The sequence below is a fragment of the Glycine max genome, chromosome 13 (genome assembly GCF_000004515.6).
Source record: "Glycine max cultivar Williams 82 chromosome 13, Glycine_max_v4.0, whole genome shotgun sequence".
NCBI lineage: Eukaryota > Viridiplantae > Streptophyta > Magnoliopsida > Fabales > Fabaceae > Glycine > Glycine max.
This window is the reverse complement of record NC_038249.2, coordinates 29915140-29933522: the sequence shown is the minus strand read 5'-3', so window position 1 is coordinate 29933522 and position 18383 is coordinate 29915140. Positions and strand designations below refer to the sequence as shown.

The window sequence follows — 18383 nt, the reverse complement described above, 5'->3', positions numbered from 1 at the left end:
CAGACACAAGTACACATGGTGGATTCTCTATTCAAAGAGACATGCTACTTAGACTGCACTCTCCACCGGTATCAGTTTCGCCAATCTAGTGGGTTCTCTCTTTCCATTTATCATTTTATTTTTATTTATCCATTGTTCATATATTTTGATAATTATTTTTTTCCTCATCAGGAGTTTTGTTGGCCGAATTAGTGGTGCCGGTGAATACAACGGGGATTACAGTTTTGGTATGTGATTATGTGAATGTCTTGTACATGTATGATATATATTCAAGGACCATGGTCAATGAAACTGTATTTGTTAAACTATATGTAAACAAAAGAAGTTCATGTAATTTTCCTGTAAAAACAAAATTCGCAGGAATTTCATGCGGACTTTCTTGCGAATTTAAAACTCGCAGAAAACATACTTGCGAATAAAAAAATCCACAAGAGGTTTCCTATTTTTTTTTTTGCAGATTTTTTCGCATGAAATTTCTTGCATATTTTAGATTCACATGAAAAAGTTATCTACAAAGTAATTGGCTACAGATCAAAAACCGCAGGAAATTCGCACCTAAGAGACAATTCTAGTAGTGAGTAGTGGACGATTTTGTGGTGTGCAGTCACGAGGTGTGTGGAACATCAGGAATGCCAACTATCTTCAAAAATCAGGATTTTCAGAGAAGCAAGCTTGTACAGGATTTATCTTTACTACTTGGTCGTGGTTTTAATTATTCCTTTATGCAGTGTTCTACCAACCCAGCAAGATGCTTTCTCCATGTATAACTAATCTGTTCTTTTTTGTGGCTGTTATATATATATGGAGGTGTTACTTATTTCTGCGAGACTGGATTTTTGAAGACCTGGTGGCTTTGATTCGGTTAAGAGGGGATGACAGCGATTTTACTACTGTTTCATTGGTGTTTCTATGGAGGGTACGTAATGGCATGTGTTCCGGAGTAAATATGAATTTCACACGTACAGACACATGGCACAAAACATATAGTCATCAGAGGATTTTGGAGAAGGATAGTTTATGTGGTTTTGAGAGAAGCAAGCTTGCAAGCATCATTGGAATATGGAGCATTAAATTCACTGAGAATTAATGAATTTTGGTGCACACATAATGATCTCGTATATGTTAAACTTGTGATGTTTTGAGCAGCAAGGCTTATTTAATTTTAATGGTCTAAGTCATGCATGGTTTGGGAAATGTATGTTAAACTTGTGTTTTGGTCAGTGGCTTAAGTACTATGGATTCGGTGCTGCATGATGAACACGATTTATGATGAAAACAACACGTGGACATCATGTTATTTATTGGTGGTGGTGTTAATGGTAAACAGCTATATTGACATGCAATACTTATTATTAGTTTCGAATTGATTTTTAGTGTAGGATATACAGGATAGCTAGGATGGAAATGTTGCTTTTCATGGGTGGGTGTTATAGCACATAGAGTTAGATGAAAGGGTTATTTATTAGAGTCTTTGCTAATCGGCGTAACATTACTTAAACAATTTTTAAAAAAAATATATTTATTATGTAAATCACAAGAAAGTATAAAAAAAATTATGAGAATTTTATACATCTTAATAAAATAATTTTTTTAATTTATTAATCAATGTCTTAAGAGAATATCTGTCTAACTATTATTAGTTTAATTGTATATTTAGTTTCTTAATTTGAATTGAATTTGGTTTTCGCCCCTCAAATTAAAAACAAAAACATTTTAGTCCCTCAAATTTAATGTTTTAGGGATTAAAAATATTTTTTAGAATTTAAGGGATTAAAATGATGTTTTTTTAAAATAACTAAAATTTTTGGGACTAAAAATATAATTAAAGAGCACAAAAATGATGTTACATTACCATATAGGAGGAAAAAGTTAATTGTTACATTACCAGATAATTAATAAGATTTAAATAGGATATTTTAACACACATTTTTATAAGTACTTTAATATATATAAAAGGATAAATATTTATTTCTTATGATCAAAACTTTATAATAATTAATAGTTTTAAGTATATAAATTATATTATAGTTACATTTTATAATAAATAAATATTTGTAATATATAAAATATATTTTGAATTTACAATAAATAATTAAACTTGAGGAATAAGTTTTTTCTAGTGTCGTCTAATGTATCTTCAGTCGAGTAAGGCACTAATCCTTAAAGTATTTAATTATACTTTGATATTTTCTAATAAATATTTTTAATTTCATATACAGTCTCGTGGATAATATTTCATAACAAAATTTTTAAAACAATGTATTGAAAATTTATTTAAAACAATTATGATATTTAATTTAGAATTAGAGATAAGGAAGGTAAATTTAAAAGTAAATGATTAAGAAAATCAAGTACACAATTTTTTTTATTAGAATCAAGTATACAAATGAATACAAGAGTAAATTATGGTCCTCTATTTAAAAAATCATTAAAAATGGTAAAAATAATAATTTTCATACATAAATTAAGTTTACATTTAATATGCTTCAATTAAATGGCATTTTCTTTTTTAATTTATTTTACGTTTGCAGATTATATAAAATGAATACGTTGATTTAATATTAAAATTAAATATAAAATTAACAAATAAATTCATTAATTTTATTATATTAAAATTAAAATTATTACTAAAAGACTAAAAACAAAATAATATTAATATTAAATATAAAATTAACAAAAACAATTACTTAGTATGCAATTAAAAAATATTTAAGAGTTTTCATGTCTTAATTATAAAGCATAACAAAGAAAACAATTAACTATAAAAATAATTAATAAAATAATATAATTTATAATCAGCAGAAGATTACAAGTATAATATTATTTTTATTATAAATTTAATATATTAAATAATATGCGGATATAGAACCTAATAAGTAATAATATATTCATATCCACAATCAATTCATACATTTTTTTTAAACACACCTACTTGAATGTTAACCTATGATCAACCAAGATTGGATTTGAATTCTTATAAAAAAATATCTATATATTTAATAAACATCGAATAATAATTTAAATAAAATTATTTTTAACAAAAGATATTCATAATAAAAGTTATATATATATATATATATATATATATATATGGTGACGATGTCATACCGTCATATGTGACGACGGTCACAGTATTAATAATGAGTTAATTAAAATTAAAATATTTTAAAATTTGATTTGTTTGATGAATTTTTAGAGATTTAATAATTATGTTATATTTTAATTTTTAAATATTTTAATATCATTTTTAATCATGATCATTGATTATGTTAGATTATTAATTAAAAATAATAGATAATTAAAATTAAAATATTTAAAATTCATATTAAAATTTAATATAATCATTAAATCTCTAAAAGATTTTTCAAACAAAAATTAAATCTATAAAAAATATTAATTATCATATTCTAACATATTTTAATTATCATTATCATTAACTTTAATTAACAATCATTATCACTAAATATCATCATCTCCATCATTATGATTAGTGTGACCGTTATCACCACCACTACTAATTAATTAAGAAATTAGTAAAACACATAGTATTATAATTGACGTCGCCGTTATTATTGTTTATCGCCGTTATAAACTTTAAAAAACATATTGATAATATATTTTACGTGAAATTATATTTTTATATTATTATATTAAAAAAAATAAAGTGTTACATCATACTTCTTAAAGAACATTCTCATTTTGTCTTTTAAAAAAAAAAAGACCATTCTCATTTTAAAAGAGAATCTAATACTATATGGTTAATAGTTTAGTGGATGAATTCTACGTTAAAGGTTATATAGCCATTTTTTCCCCAAAATTGATCCAGCAAATAGTTCATTATCCATACATAGCACATGGATTGCACTATTGCCATCTGCAAATGATCTGTGGCCTGAAACCATATGCTCAACCAGTTTGATTGTGAACCAGAAACAAAAAAGGCTCAAACTTTTAATACAAGGCCTACATGACATCAGCTTATGGTGATTTGTGACATCTTTTTAGGTACGTGTCGTCTTAAGGAGTAATATTATTCATTTTCATGTACTCACATAAAGGCATTACTCAAAGTAGTTTAACACTCCATGTACCCTTCTCCATAAGTTGTTGGATTTCATGCAAAAACAATTTCAGTATCACTTTACAGTTTAGGCATGCACTTTTATAATTTTTTCCCATTTTTTCCTTATTTTTTTATTTTCATAATCATAAAATATAACTATTTACTCAAATACTCGTCTCTTTAAAATATCTGTCCAAATATTCATCCTTTTAAGCCTATTAAGAAATTTGCATTTAAAATTCAGTTTTGTCAACTTGAAAATAGTTAACTGCTTTTATGCTTAATTTAAAATGATTAAATAGTTTAAATGATTATTTTAAATAAATAATTTTTTATAATACCCTTTTAAAGTAATTATTTAAATTAATTGTTTATATTGGTTACGTATTTTAAAGGGATGAGTATTTGGATAAATAATTATATTTTATGATTATTAAAATAAAAAATCCATTTTCCTCTCTTTAAATGAGTTATTACCGCCAGTGAAAAGAAATGCCTTTTTTCTACATTTTTTAAATTAAATGCTATACAGGTATTTCTTAATAATGAGTAGTTTAGTGAGAGAGAAATAATTTAAATGAGAAGTTAAAATGTAATAGTGAATGGTTTGCAACATTCATTGACGGAATTAAGTAAAAATAAAATAAAAGGCAAATCAAAAGTGGGTATCCACTTTATAATAGTTATATATTATTTTTCAAGTAAATTAAATAAACCTATATTTTTCAATATTGATGATAAAACTTGAATCTATAATTTTATATAAATTATTCAAATTTCACACTATTAACCTTGGAACAACCATTTTCTAATTATATATTTTAGGCTTAATTATATATTTTATATAAATAATTTCACGTATTTTATCTTTTTATTTTTAATTTTCTTATATTTTATCTTTAATTACACATCTTTGTGTTGATATCATGTGAGTGATACATCTTAATGTCCCATCAACATTAGAGTGTTTCATTAGTAATCAACTAATGGTAGTGGATATTAAAATAATAAATTAGAAAATTTGTAAAATTTCAAAAAGAGAGTAAAATGCATAATTTTTTTTTGATAAAATTTGCAAAATCCTAAATGAATATAAAATATAATTAAGTCTATTTTTAATATTCGAACAATTTATTTGTAAGTGGTCAAATAAATTGGTATAGGCATGTTGAGAATGTGATCTTTAAAGCATCCAGCAAGATTTTGCACCGCAAAAATCCCAAGTTTGGGATCTCCTTTTGAGGCCACTAGTGCTAGATGCTGAGATGGAATCAAATGGCCAATAAGATTTCAGTTTTAGATGGAGAACTTTAGGCCACAAAATCTCGGCACCAAAGTATTCTCAGCCACAAAACTCAACAAGTCTCTTTCTTTTGCCTTTTTGTTTTTTCACTACTGTCTGTTAGCAGATTAACACATTATTATGTGACTATATAGTAGCATCTTCCTATATAGTACTATCAACTCTATCTTACAACTACTTGTCCAATAAAATATAAATATATGCACCTGACCACACAAAACCACATACAGCCGCCTCAGTCTTTCAACTAACCTCTTACCAAGTTTTGTTCATTACTGAGTACTGTATTCTCCAACTGGGTTGGTTTGTTTTCATCAATCAGAATACAGAAGCTTGGTTCTCTCACTTTTCTATACAAAAGCCACAGAAAGGTATGTTCCTTTCAAACCGCTCATCTTTCTGTTATTATATCTGAAGTCTTTGTTCTTTTATAAGGAATGTTTTTAAGGAAATTCTGCTGTTTTGAAGGTTTTTTCCCCCCTCTTTTTGTTTGAGCATCTCAAAGATGTATGGTGTTTAGCACTAGTTTCATCATGTTTCTCACTTTCTCTTATATTGTATGTTTTTTTTTCCTTTTCCCTTTTTAGCTTTAGGTTCTCTTTTGTTTTTTTAAAGATTCTCCGGCTTAAATGAAGGAGGATGGTTAAATGGAAAAGGAAAGAGGGGAAAGTTGTGAGTTTGATCCCTTCCGTTAATAAAATTAACATTTGCCAATAAAAAAAACTAAAAATTGAAGGGGGTTTCATTCTTTGATAGGGTAGGAAAGGGGAAGGACCAAAGTGTAAAGCTTTTATTTATATTTGAAGGGAAACTCCAGAATTCGGATAGAAACAATTGACCTGCATACCTTTCTTGTGCTTGGTTGGATGAAGTTTTCCTTTTGTGTTAATCAAATAGCTTGTTTGTCTGAGTCAGTAAATTCTGCATATTTCCATTTATAAAGGGCATTTACTAAATGCTAAATGCTAATCTGCTCATGTTTTGAACACTCTACAGACTACTTGGGATGGACTGGTACTATGGATGTGAAAGTAGTGATTTTCTTGTTCCCAAAGATCAAGAAGATTTATTGGAAAGGCATCCTTCACCAGAAAATTGGTCAGAATGGGGAATAAATGCACCTGAAGGCTTTAATTCACCCCAGGAGTATTTGATCATGGACACAGATGAAACAGAAGTAGAATTCAATTTCATTGATGAAAGTTTCAAAAATGAAATTGAGTTTGACCCTTGTCTGTATGATAAAGATCAGTCTAGCAGTTCAAGTGCATGTGGAGGATTGCCTGAGCAATCGTTTCAACAAACGGAACTTTCGTGTGATCACCAGCTTCAAGACCAATCAACTTTAGAACAGAAGGATGACATTTTCTTGTACAAGCGTAACTTCTGGGACTAAGATACTTGGTTTTATGCCTGTATGATAATGAAATCATGTAGCATCTGAAATGCTTTAACCTTGTAGCAAGTCCAGTACAAATTGAATGGCTCTGTGATGTTTTTGCATACCAAAATTCGCCATATTTATCATAATGATTGGAGCCAATAGAGACTAACACAATCATATTTATTTGTTCTTGGGACTCTATAAGCATGAACCTGTTATTGCATGGTAAAGGCTCCTTTTTTCTTTAATAATTATAGTACGAAATTTTATTTTTTTTAATCTTTCTTTACATTTAACCCAACAGAGACATTCAATATTGACTGGCTTACCATAGGCATGAAGTTAATCCAATTCATTTGACTAGATTTTGTCTTACGGTTTTCACATGTTTCAATGAATGTAGGGATTCTGTACTTGAAGATTTTCCATGTGTTGAAAGCCTACGCAAATCTTTCTTTTACCCTGAAAACCAGTGCAGCAACACAACTGGTGAGAACTACATTTTAGTTTCTGAACAAGTAATTTCTAAAAGATCTATAATATGGATGTACAAAATTACAAATTTGTTCTTTCCATCAGGTGGAGTGCAGAAAGATATTGCAGCTTCAGGGTTTGTTCCATGTAACTCAGACTCCAAGGATTGCCTGGATATAGAGGTAGTAATTACATTTTGTCTAGTAGTTGACTAGTGTTTCAAAATCATAAATTTGTAATCAACTAGTCACCATATAGTCAGCAAAGCACTTGTAATCAGATGAAAATTCTCTGGTGTATGCCCTGGAAGTTGTTTGTTCAGCAGTAACAGAGATTACATGCCACTTACCAGAATGCTTATGGACAAAACCTAGATTCAGTTTCTCATGTGTTGTTGGTCTTGTTCTCCAATCAAAGTTGGAATTTCACCACAGTAATTTGCATAATCCTTTAATGCATACTTTTAGTAAGTCAATTGCCAAGGTTAAACTACATTCCTGATTGGCGAATAGTATCAACAATACCTAAGAAACTGTATGTAAGTTATGTCCAATGCTTATTTGTGTATTTTGTTGAGAAATAAAGTAAATCATGACTGGATATAATTATTTATACTAACAGAACTAATTTCCATACAAATTCTAATTGCAAAGTCTTGGACCCTTTTGAGCAGTTCAATGAAGATGACATCATGGTTGAGCAGTTATCTCTTGAGGAATTTACACTGCAGGGTTTTGAGATGTTAATTGCACAGGTATGTGACTGAACTGAAATTATTGGCATGTGATTAAGTGCAATAATAAGAATTGCTACTAACACACTTTTTGACACTATTTTTTAACATATTATATTATTGCTTGAAATCTATTTGTCCCACTAAATGATGTAACCCCACTCCCTATCTAGTGAGATACACATGGATTTCACTCAATAAAAGATGAATAGAGTGTATTACTAGCACTTCTCACACAATAATACATGTTGCTAATTGATTTTTTCCTTGTCTCACATGATTAGTTCACTGAGAAGACTCGTATTTGTTTCCGAGATGCCCTTTACCGTCTTGCTAGAAATACAAAACAACATGTAGTAGAGGACCTGGATGGAGATCTTAACATGCATCAGGAAATGCCAGACTCAGTTTACAATGATACCATGAGGTACATGATTTAGATATGCTGCATGTATGTTATGTTCTTTTGGCCTTTAGTTTCTAAATGTTATGTTGAAACAATAATTCTCTTTGTGGATTTGGATAACAGCATAACTTCTGCTTGGTATGGCCTGAAACTATTTGACACAAATTGCAATTTAACTCCTTCAATACTTGTTTTTGGGGATAAAATATACTTTTAGTATCAGCTTAACATTTACTTTTTATTTTCTTTCAGATTATATTATACTTATTGAAATATTATCACTCAGAGATGGTTCTGTTCTCTAGTTTAGTTTTTCCATATCAACTAACACTTTTTGTAACTCTCATTGTAACACACTAAGCATTGAGTGTTAGACACAAGTCCAGATAATAGTATACAGTTTTGTTTTTTTCTCAAACTACTTAAATTCTGAAAAGCCTTGTTTGAAATGTGAACTTGATGTATAGGTCTGAGGACAGTAAACCAATGGAATCAGAGACCAACAGTATTGACAGAGCAGTTGCAAATCTCATGTTCAACAAGATGGAAATTAACATAATAGATCTTCCCCTTACAACACTAGTAAACTTGAAGAAAGAAGTAATTGGAAGTAAAGGTCTTCAAGGAAAAAGCTCAAAAGCCTTGGATGTGACAAAAAAATCTCACTCTCCACACGCAGAAAAGTTACCTGCTGATGCTGAGGTTCCAAGGTTTGAACCAGAGGATCAACAAGAAGCCACAGAATCATATATTGCCTAAGAAGTCATTCATGGTTGAGTTTGGTTAAGTAATGTTATTGTGAGCTGCTTTCTGGTAGCTAAACCAAAAATATGAAAAATCAATTTCCTGTAATTTTGGAACCCTTAAGATAAAAGAGGCAAGGAAATTTGACGATTTTGGTTTCTGTGATCTTACGTGTATATATGCTTTTGCACTTGAATTATTTGTTTTCTGTAGCTTCTACTCAAGGGCTAGCCTTATCCATCCAGCTACATCTTGATTTTGATTGCAATGTAAATGATTGAATTGATCAACTAGCAGTTAACAAAGATAGGATCAATTCAGGATTCTTAGGTGTTTTACACTTTGATATTTTTCTTGGAGTGCAAATGATTGAATTGATCAACAGTTCAACACTAGAAGTAGCAAAACTGGGGTCACTTCAGGATTCTCATGTGTTGTACTTGTACCCATGAATTTTTTCTTGGAGTGCAAATGATTGAATTAGGTAGGGTCACTTAAGGATTCTTAGGTGTTGTACACCTTGATATTTTGCTTGGAATGTAAGCGTGTATTTATCAACTAGCTATGAGAAAAACTGGGGTCAGGATTCTTAGGCATTTTAATATTTTGTTTGAGTGTATATAAGTGAATTTATAAACTTGAGTGTTACCAGTACTTTTTCAGCTTAGGAGTAAAAATACAAAAATAAGGGGTGCCTTTTGATAAACTGTAAAATAAAATGCTTTTAAGATATAGTTAGTTATTTATTAACAACTTATGTTTTAATATTATATTTTTATTACTTTCAAGTAAGGTTCTATTTTTTTAGTTAAAAAGTAAGGATACCTATTGGAACCTCATTTAGCATAGCAATCAAGTGAACAGTATCCTCTCTCCAAGAATCACACACCACATGAGTTCAGTGTAGTAGTCTATGAGAAGGCCAAAAGCAGCAAGAAATCTGAAGGGGTTATCTAAGGACAATAGGAGAATGATGTGAGTGAAATCTAAACACATGCATCAAGGAAAGCAAATCTACACATTGAAATATGTTGAATTGAAGGTTCAATTTAGAAAATAAGTTATCTGAAACACTGATTTTAACTAATTAGTTGCGTTAAATAATCTGAAGAAAAAAATTTGTCATCCATACCGATTCAAAAGGGATTGGTTGTTGGAGGATATGTAGTTTATAAAAAAAAAGAAACTAATTTCATCTTCATTTTATTGTTAGATTTCATCTTAAAACCAATTAACATTAAATTATCCAACAGATATATAAACTGCATTTCAAGGACTGAAACAACTGATATGGGACTTGGGTACCTGAACAATAAATAATGAGTGCTAGCAGAAGTAAGGACGGGTCTCATAACGAACTCTGATCCTATGTTTATAATTATTGGGCTTAGGTATTTCTCAATATTTATAATTATTCATAAAAAAAGTTGTATACAAATGGACCTAAATGATGCCAGGGTGCTTGAAAATGAAACAGAGAATTCGACACGTCCATTATTACAGCTGTCGAAACTTGAGGCTTACCATTCACATTCAGAGGCTCATTCCCACCATTTTGGATCAGATGCGATGCGCCTTTCATGCTGTTCTGAACCATCGTTAGAAAGATTCCCTCACGACTAAACCACCATTTTATTCCGTGGAGTACACCAATGTTACTATCACATTAGTCACTACTCACTAGTCACTCACTCCAACTAAAAATTAAAAACATTATAGATAAGTTTTGATAGTACGTAAAAATTAATAAAAAAGTATTAGATAGTACGTAAAATAATATTGTTTAGGTAATAAACTAAAAAGGAATATTTTACATGTATAAAAAAACATATTAAAATCATAATTTTTTTCTAAGTTTTTAAATTGTTAAATGTTGACTTTCATTTTTGAAGTTGTTTGGAGTTAATAGTTCGGTTCCAAAAACATGAAAAATTAAAATTTTATTTTTGAGTGTGCAAAAAGTGAGACACAAATATCATATTATTAAATTTTTTTCTATTAACTCAAATAATTATGCATGCATGATATTTTTGGTGATGACATGGTAGCTAATGATTGTCAAGTGTCAAAAAATTATTTTTCATTTTGGTCTTTGAATTTAATAACTTATTGTTCCTAAATTTAAGCACTTATTGACATTTTGGTCTCTAAACATGTATTGCCATTTTGGTACCTAAAAACATTTTAAAATTTTTAATTAAGTCTCTCGCATGAAATTATTAACATATACAAGGTCATATTCTCTCACTTCTATTTTTCTATAATTTTTGTCATTTATATTATAAATATAAAATTAATTTATAAGTAATTACATTACAATAATAAGTATTAAGTTCAGGACATTACTAACAAGAATTTATATATAAAGTTTCAAACTAGATCTTCAACCCAAATAAAGTTATTACCTTATATATTATTAATATGTGTAAAATGTTAGATTAATTCATTTATTTTATGGAATAATGTTAATGAGGAAAATAAGTTTAAAAAAATTTGACGATCACAAAAGGAAGAAAAATAATAATTATAAATATTTTCTTGCATATCCTTTTTGATTGGATAAATGTAGTACACATTGATATATGTGATTTGATTAACAATATTAGTGCATATTCCTTTTTGTCACATTTTAATATTAACAAGCATGCTTTGATAGTTTTATTTGTTTCTTATCTCGTAAAATGATTTTTTTTCATGTGTGTTAATTTGTATTGTATGTATAAAAATGTAATTAATTTAAATATTTGTTTACATAATTTAAGTCTTTTAATTTCTATTATTGTTAGTGACAAATAAAAATAATTTTTAAGGAATTGTCATTATTGTCCTTCCTAATTTCCTATCTTGGGTCTATATATTTGACCTATAAAATTAAATATAAAATATAATACAATCATTATATTAGTTATGTTGGAGTATACAAAATAAAAGAAAATATAATAAAATGTGAGAAATAAAAAATATATAATTTTGTCTTAAATTTTGATCGAATTAAATGATCAATTTTGTATCTCTTTATTATTAATTTTATCCTTAATTAAATAAATAATTTTAATTTTAAAATAAATTATATGTTAGCTAGCATCTATATGTTTAAATAATATACATTTTTAATTTGATTCTTATGAAAAAATGATTTAATTTATATTTTTTTTATTTTTAATTAGTTGAATTGGATTTTGTCACTCTTATAATATTATTTGTTAGAATTTTAACTTAATAAAATATGATAAATAAATTGATAGTGATTTATAATATAAAATATAATACTTTTTATTTTTATACTTGATGATTATTTTTCATTCAATTTTTATGAACATAATTAATTGTTATCACTATAAACAAATATTGTTTATCATCAATATGCTAATAATTTATATGCAGTGTGAGATTTAATTCAAAATTAAAAAATGTTTTGAAGAACCAAAATGATAACATGTAATTAAGTTCTTCAATCAAAATATGAGTAATTGGTTAATTCCAAAAAATAAAAGCATAATAAGTTGTCAAGTTTAAAGATAAAATTGAATAATCAATGGATTGACTCGTGTCAATCATTTACATCAGTGACCACATCATCATCGGGATTATCACTATTGATAGTTTAACTAACCATAGAAATGATTTATCGCATTTATTGGATATTGGAAATAAAATTTTAATTTTCATCTTTCAAAATCTAACTTATAAGTGTCTAACAAATTCAAGCACAAAAGTAAATATTTATCCTTCCAAATTTAATTACATAATGTCATCTTAGGTGTATTTATTTTTGAAGAGATAAATAATATTTAAGAAAAATTTTATACTTTTGTAAGACCGATACCTTTTATACTTTTCTTTAATTAAAAGATCTCTTATATTTTCATTATTTCAATTTCATCCTTTAAATCAAACAGACCGTTAATTTCTAAAATTTTAATATAAAAAATAAATTGATAGAGCAAAAGATTTTTGTTTGACTATTTAATAAAAATTTAATTAATTTTACAATGTAATGACTACTTAAAAATTATAAAAAGGATGATTTTTAATTCTCTAAAAGGTGAAAACATAACTGAAAAATTGAGTTAAGGATAAAAATGTATACATTCAAATAAGAATGTTAAAAAAGTGAATAAATGCCCAGCAGGCAGACATGATACCAAACATGTAAGTTTACTACTACAATTTTTGTATTTTTCCACATTGAACAGGCCTTATGGTTCACATCGAAATAGGGGGTATTTGAGGTAGAAAGAGAAAAAAAAAAGATAGAAAGAAAAATTAATAAATCTAATAAATATAGTAAATAATATGATTAAAAAATAAAGTAGTAATAAAAGGTTAGAGAAATACTCTCAAATAAATGTAAGAGAAAGTAGAGGAATATTTTTTTTTTTCTATTTGTTGTTTCAATTAAACTGAGTTTTTAATAAACAATACATAAGTCGCGCGTGTTTCTAGAATAGCTGTCTCCTTTTTTAGACTTCTAGTTGTAGATAACAACTCGTGTTTCATATTTTTAATATATGCGAGTTATAGGAGTGTTAAAAAACAAGAATGTGTTTTTTATTTTTACTGCTAGCAATTTTTTATTTATTAAAATTTAATTTTGGTCCTCTGTTTTTCACAATCAACAATTTTAGTTCCCAGTTTTTAAATTAAAACATAGTCCCTCAATTTTTTAAAATCAATAATTTTAGTTCTCCATCCCAATTTTAAAGATTGTAAGTTAATTTTTTAACATTGTAGGACATAATTTTAGCTTTTTATTTTATTTTTAAATACTAAATAAATAATATAACGTGCATGAATGGAATAAAAGATCCAATATAAATAGTCAAATAAATTTTTTGGCGTGATTTATCTCAATTATGTATGTATAAGTCATTATAAATTTGATGTACATTTGTTGTTTGATTCCTATGAATTAAAAATGTCAGTTAATATATGTTACACCAACACCAATGTTATTGTGACCTGAACATATTAAAGCATGTTTTAGTATGAATTAGAGAAAAATTATGAGTAATTTTATGTGCCAAGAAAGCTCTAATTTTGTTCAATCTTCGTTGGCAAACAAGAGAGTAATTAATTGTTATTGCGAATCAAAATCACTAGTCTCTCTTTAATAGTTAAGGTTTTCACAAGTTTTCTAAAAACTGTTTTTATGGGTTTTTACAGTCACGTAATAGCATTTTAAATGAAGAACTTATCTATAATTTTTTACACTTTAATTTAAGATTTAAGAACTCTAATAAGCTTTTTTTATTTAATTGTAGAACTCGAACTCAAAATGAGTATCACAAATTCACAATAGATCCCACATCTTTATTATTTTTTTGTTGGTTTGGGCAAGAAAATGTTTTTTTTTTTTTAATATTAACAACTCAGTACTTATATAAGAGGTAGTTTTACACTTGGTTATTTTTTAAAAAACTAATTGAAAAGTTAACTAAGAAGTTAAAAATTAATTGATAACCTACTGAAAGCTAAAAAAATTAAAAGATTTTAAGCTAATTTATTAAATTATAAGTATTTAATAAAATTAGTTGTTAAAGTAGTAAAAAATATAAAATGACATAAATTAATGACATATTTAAAAAGAGTAATAATAAAAAACAAATAAATATTTTAAAAATAAAAAATAAATAAATATAAAAAGTTAGGAATTAACATTCAAAAAATACTACTTCAAGTTACATTAAAAAAATAAAACGCTATAAACTATACTTAGAAAATATTATTTACTCAACAATCAAACAAAAATTTTTAGGTAATAAAAAAATTAAAAATTAATCGAAATAGTTTGATATCTATATCAACAAGGTCTAATATTAAAAACCCATAAAAAATAACTTCTCATTACTACATATATGACCTTTAACCATAATTTTTTTCTTAACAATTAATAAAAAATATTGTTAAAAAGTTTTGATAATATTTAAAAAAATATCATTAAATATAAATAAATATTACAAATATGTTATCCTGATATTTTATCAAATGTTATGTATAATTAATATTGCTAAAACCTTTAGTGACATAAGCTATACACAATATTTGATAAAAAAAATTTAGAAAAGATATTAATAATATATTTAATGTATTTTTTAAATATCGTTAAAAAAATTTAACATCATTTTTACTAAGTGTTAAATATAAAATATTAAATATTAAATTTGCTAGATAGATATTATTATTAGAATAAGAGAGGAACAATACTAGGAGACCAAACCAAATTCATTGCAAACAAAGTTACTTGAACCTGTAAATTGGTAAACCAAGATGAAACAAAGTACCACTAACAAAAATCAAGCCCCGAAAAGATAATAGACAATAATATATGGATAAGTATTTTTTTCTCTAAAAAATCAATTGCACGAATGGTTCAATTAATTTTTTTAATAAGTGTGAAATATATATTTTTTCTTATATCAAGATTGGAAGAAATAATCTTATATGATATCATCATGTAAAGTTTAATTTTTATTTTAAATATGTTGACATTTAATATTCGAAGAAGAATATGTGTGGGGAAATGTTAAAGTCAGGAATACTCCAATGGATGAGAGTATATATTTATGACTTTCACTAAATATGGCGAATAACACGCCGTCTTAGACACATATTAAAAAAAAATTCAGTTTAGTCAAGAAATAATCATTTCCAAAATAAAAAATGAGATAAAAATTATAAAATTTTCAGAATCAGAATGTAAAAGAAAAAAGAAGAAGTTGTGGATAAAAAATTAAAGATCAAAATTACAGTTTAACTTTAATAAATCTAACTCAAATGTCACCTAAGCGAGAGCGTTTTTTTGTCTTATTTAATTTCAAAATCCTGTTTTTTTATTCTCTATCAACAAATTAAATAACAGTGACAACTTGAATAATGCACGATATACGTAAGTAGTTTTTCAGTGATCGTTGAGCTTTCAGCTAGCAATTCCACTTCGATAAAAACGTCTAGAAAATCAAGTATTCATCCATTACCTAAAATGCCGATAAATTAGGGTGCGTTTTTAACACATTTTTCTATTTTCAACTGAATCATTTTATCTATTTTTAACACATTTTTTCAACGGAACCAAGCCAATTGATTATTAATCGCTAGTTCTCAATTTTCTCCAGACACACACACACAAAAAAAATCAAAACCTAAACTAATTAATTAAAACATAAAAGCAAACCAAAAGTACGTCAGTAGAATGACAAGAAGAAGAAAATTTAAAAATACAGCCATCTTTTCAAACCTTGATAGAAATGAACAGCCACCAAACCCCAACGTGCACACCACAATCTAGTTTTCTTCATATAAATCAACAAAAACCTGTGCATAACTCCCCAAAACTCAACAACCTCATCTAAAGCATTCAATCTTAATTTTGCATCAAACTAATAAATCCTCACAAAAAGTTTCTTCCTTTCCTCCTTTCATTACCCTTTTCCCAAACATTAGATAATATTATTACTACCACCATTATCACCATCAGCATTATGTATCCATTCACTTCAACCGGCAATCACCAAGAGCAAACCCGGCTCCAAGTACAACAAACTCTTCCAAAGGTTCCAGTCGATTTTCCGGTGCTTTCCTATCATCATGCCATCATGCAAGATGCCAACGGTAAATACTAGAAACCGCAGCCATGAGGTGCGCATCCATGGCGGCATGAGGATCACCGAAACCCTGTTCGGACACCGGAAACCAAGGGTCAACCTTGCATTCCAAGAAAACCCTAATTACCAACCATTCCTGCTCTTGGAGCTGCTCCAAGACATGGGAATGGGGCTTAATAGAATCGTGTTGGAGTGCGAAAAGCCCTCCAACAACAAGATTAAGATCATCGATGAACCCATTTGGACATTGTTTTGCAATTAGAAGAAAATGGGTTATGGGGGTGAAGAAAGAGGCTCCGGATGATGACTTGAATGTGATGCAATTGTTGCATGCAGATCTGTAGCAGTTGGTGTTCTTCCCAATGACATGCATGTCAGACCCTCGTGATGGTGAACTCTTGTACATGAGGGTGTGTATTTGAACGTGTGGTTGGGTCCAAAGATTCCGAGACTTATTACATGAGGTTCAGACCCTCATGATACCAATATAATCGAGATTACAATCAAAGTGAAGGTAAGCATGATGATGGTACTTATAGGATTGATGCAATGGGAGTAATATATAGTTATGAAAATTTGAGAGATTTAATTATAAAAGTAATTTTTTAAGGATTAAAAGAAATAATTATTTAAATTTTAAAAAATTAAAATAATATTTAATTTTTGTATATACTAAAATAATCATTGGCACTCTTACATACATGCATTATATTATTTCCTTAATTTAAAAGGGTATTCCTGTAAATATATTATTATATGTGTTGTATATGTTTCATCAAATAACATAAAATTTGGTATTTGTCCTGTGCAATATTATAATTTTTATCAAATTAAAGAGATCAAGAGATCCTAAGTGATAAATCAGATTATAAAACCCTAATTAACATGATAGATCATGAACTCTCGTGACTTTCCCTAAACTCTCCAATGTACCTCACCATACTGAAGCTTGTCTCTCAACGATTCTTGGGCGATGACCATCACTAGACAGTGTTCTTCTGCCTCTACCGTCTCGATCGACTTCTCCAACAACAACTTCTCTAGTGACAGTCAGCAGTGAGTCTCCTCCCTCCGATCTTGGTTGACTTTGATTAATTTTGATACTTTTGGTTAATTTTCATTGCATTGGAAGTTTTGTGTGCTTTATGGAGTTTATAGTTGAACATGCTTGGTTGTTGGATCTGGAGAATTTGACATCAGATTTGAGTTTCGTAGTCTTTATTATTATTATTATTATTATTATTATTATTATTTTGGTTTTGGATTTTTTTTATTTGAATCTGAACGTGATGATGAGAATACAAGGTGTTAGTTTGGGGTTAAAAAAGAGGAAAGAATATAATTTTTATTTTTAATAAATTTATAATTAACTTTATAATATTCGGTTAAATTGTAGTTTGGTTGTCATCTTCGAAACCATGCATCAAGTGCATGAGTATCTTGAGGATTTCATGACTGTGCACCTTGTGATTGTCATCCATTAGTATATGTTCTCCAACTTCGTAATATTTTATAGACTTAAATATCTTTTTATGTAATTTAATATTTTTGTATTTTTATTTTAATCTTTATAAGATGTGTTTGCTTTATTAATTGTCTTTAAAATATTTTAAATAACACTTTTTAAACAGTAAAATAAATGTTTTGAATAATATAATTAAAAATGCTATAT

The 18383-nt window shown here is 27.6% G+C and overlaps 1 protein-coding gene and 1 pseudogene across 1 annotated transcript; both read left to right on the top strand.

Annotated features, from left to right (window-relative positions):
* The first annotated feature begins 5485 nt into the window (after positions 1–5485).
* On the top strand, positions 5486–9257 carry LOC100810608 (protein LNK3). Its single transcript, XM_006594301.4, has 7 exons — positions 5486–5737; positions 6363–6737; positions 7154–7239; positions 7330–7406; positions 7898–7978; positions 8242–8384; positions 8831–9257. The coding sequence occupies exons 2-7, from the start codon at positions 6373–6375 to the stop codon at positions 9120–9122; spliced, it is 1044 nt and encodes a 347-aa protein (XP_006594364.1). The 5' UTR covers positions 5486–5737; positions 6363–6372; the 3' UTR covers positions 9123–9257.
* Positions 9258–10544: 1287 nt separating this feature from the next.
* Positions 10545–17191, top strand: LOC112998729 (protein MIZU-KUSSEI 1-like; annotated as a pseudogene).
* Positions 17192–18383: the final 1192 nt, after the last annotated feature.

Bases quoted from the DNA above. Each gene is read 5' to 3' on its own strand.
- LOC100810608 (XM_006594301.4), top strand. From the start codon at position 6,373: ATGGACTGGTACTATGGATGTGAAAGTAGTGATTTTCTTGTTCCCAAA. The intron at 7,240-7,329 runs GTGAGAACTACA...TCTTTCCATCAG, and splicing joins CCAGTGCAGCAACACAACTG to GTGGAGTGCAGAAAGATATT. The intron at 7,979-8,241 runs GTATGTGACTGA...TCACATGATTAG, and splicing joins TTGAGATGTTAATTGCACAG to TTCACTGAGAAGACTCGTAT.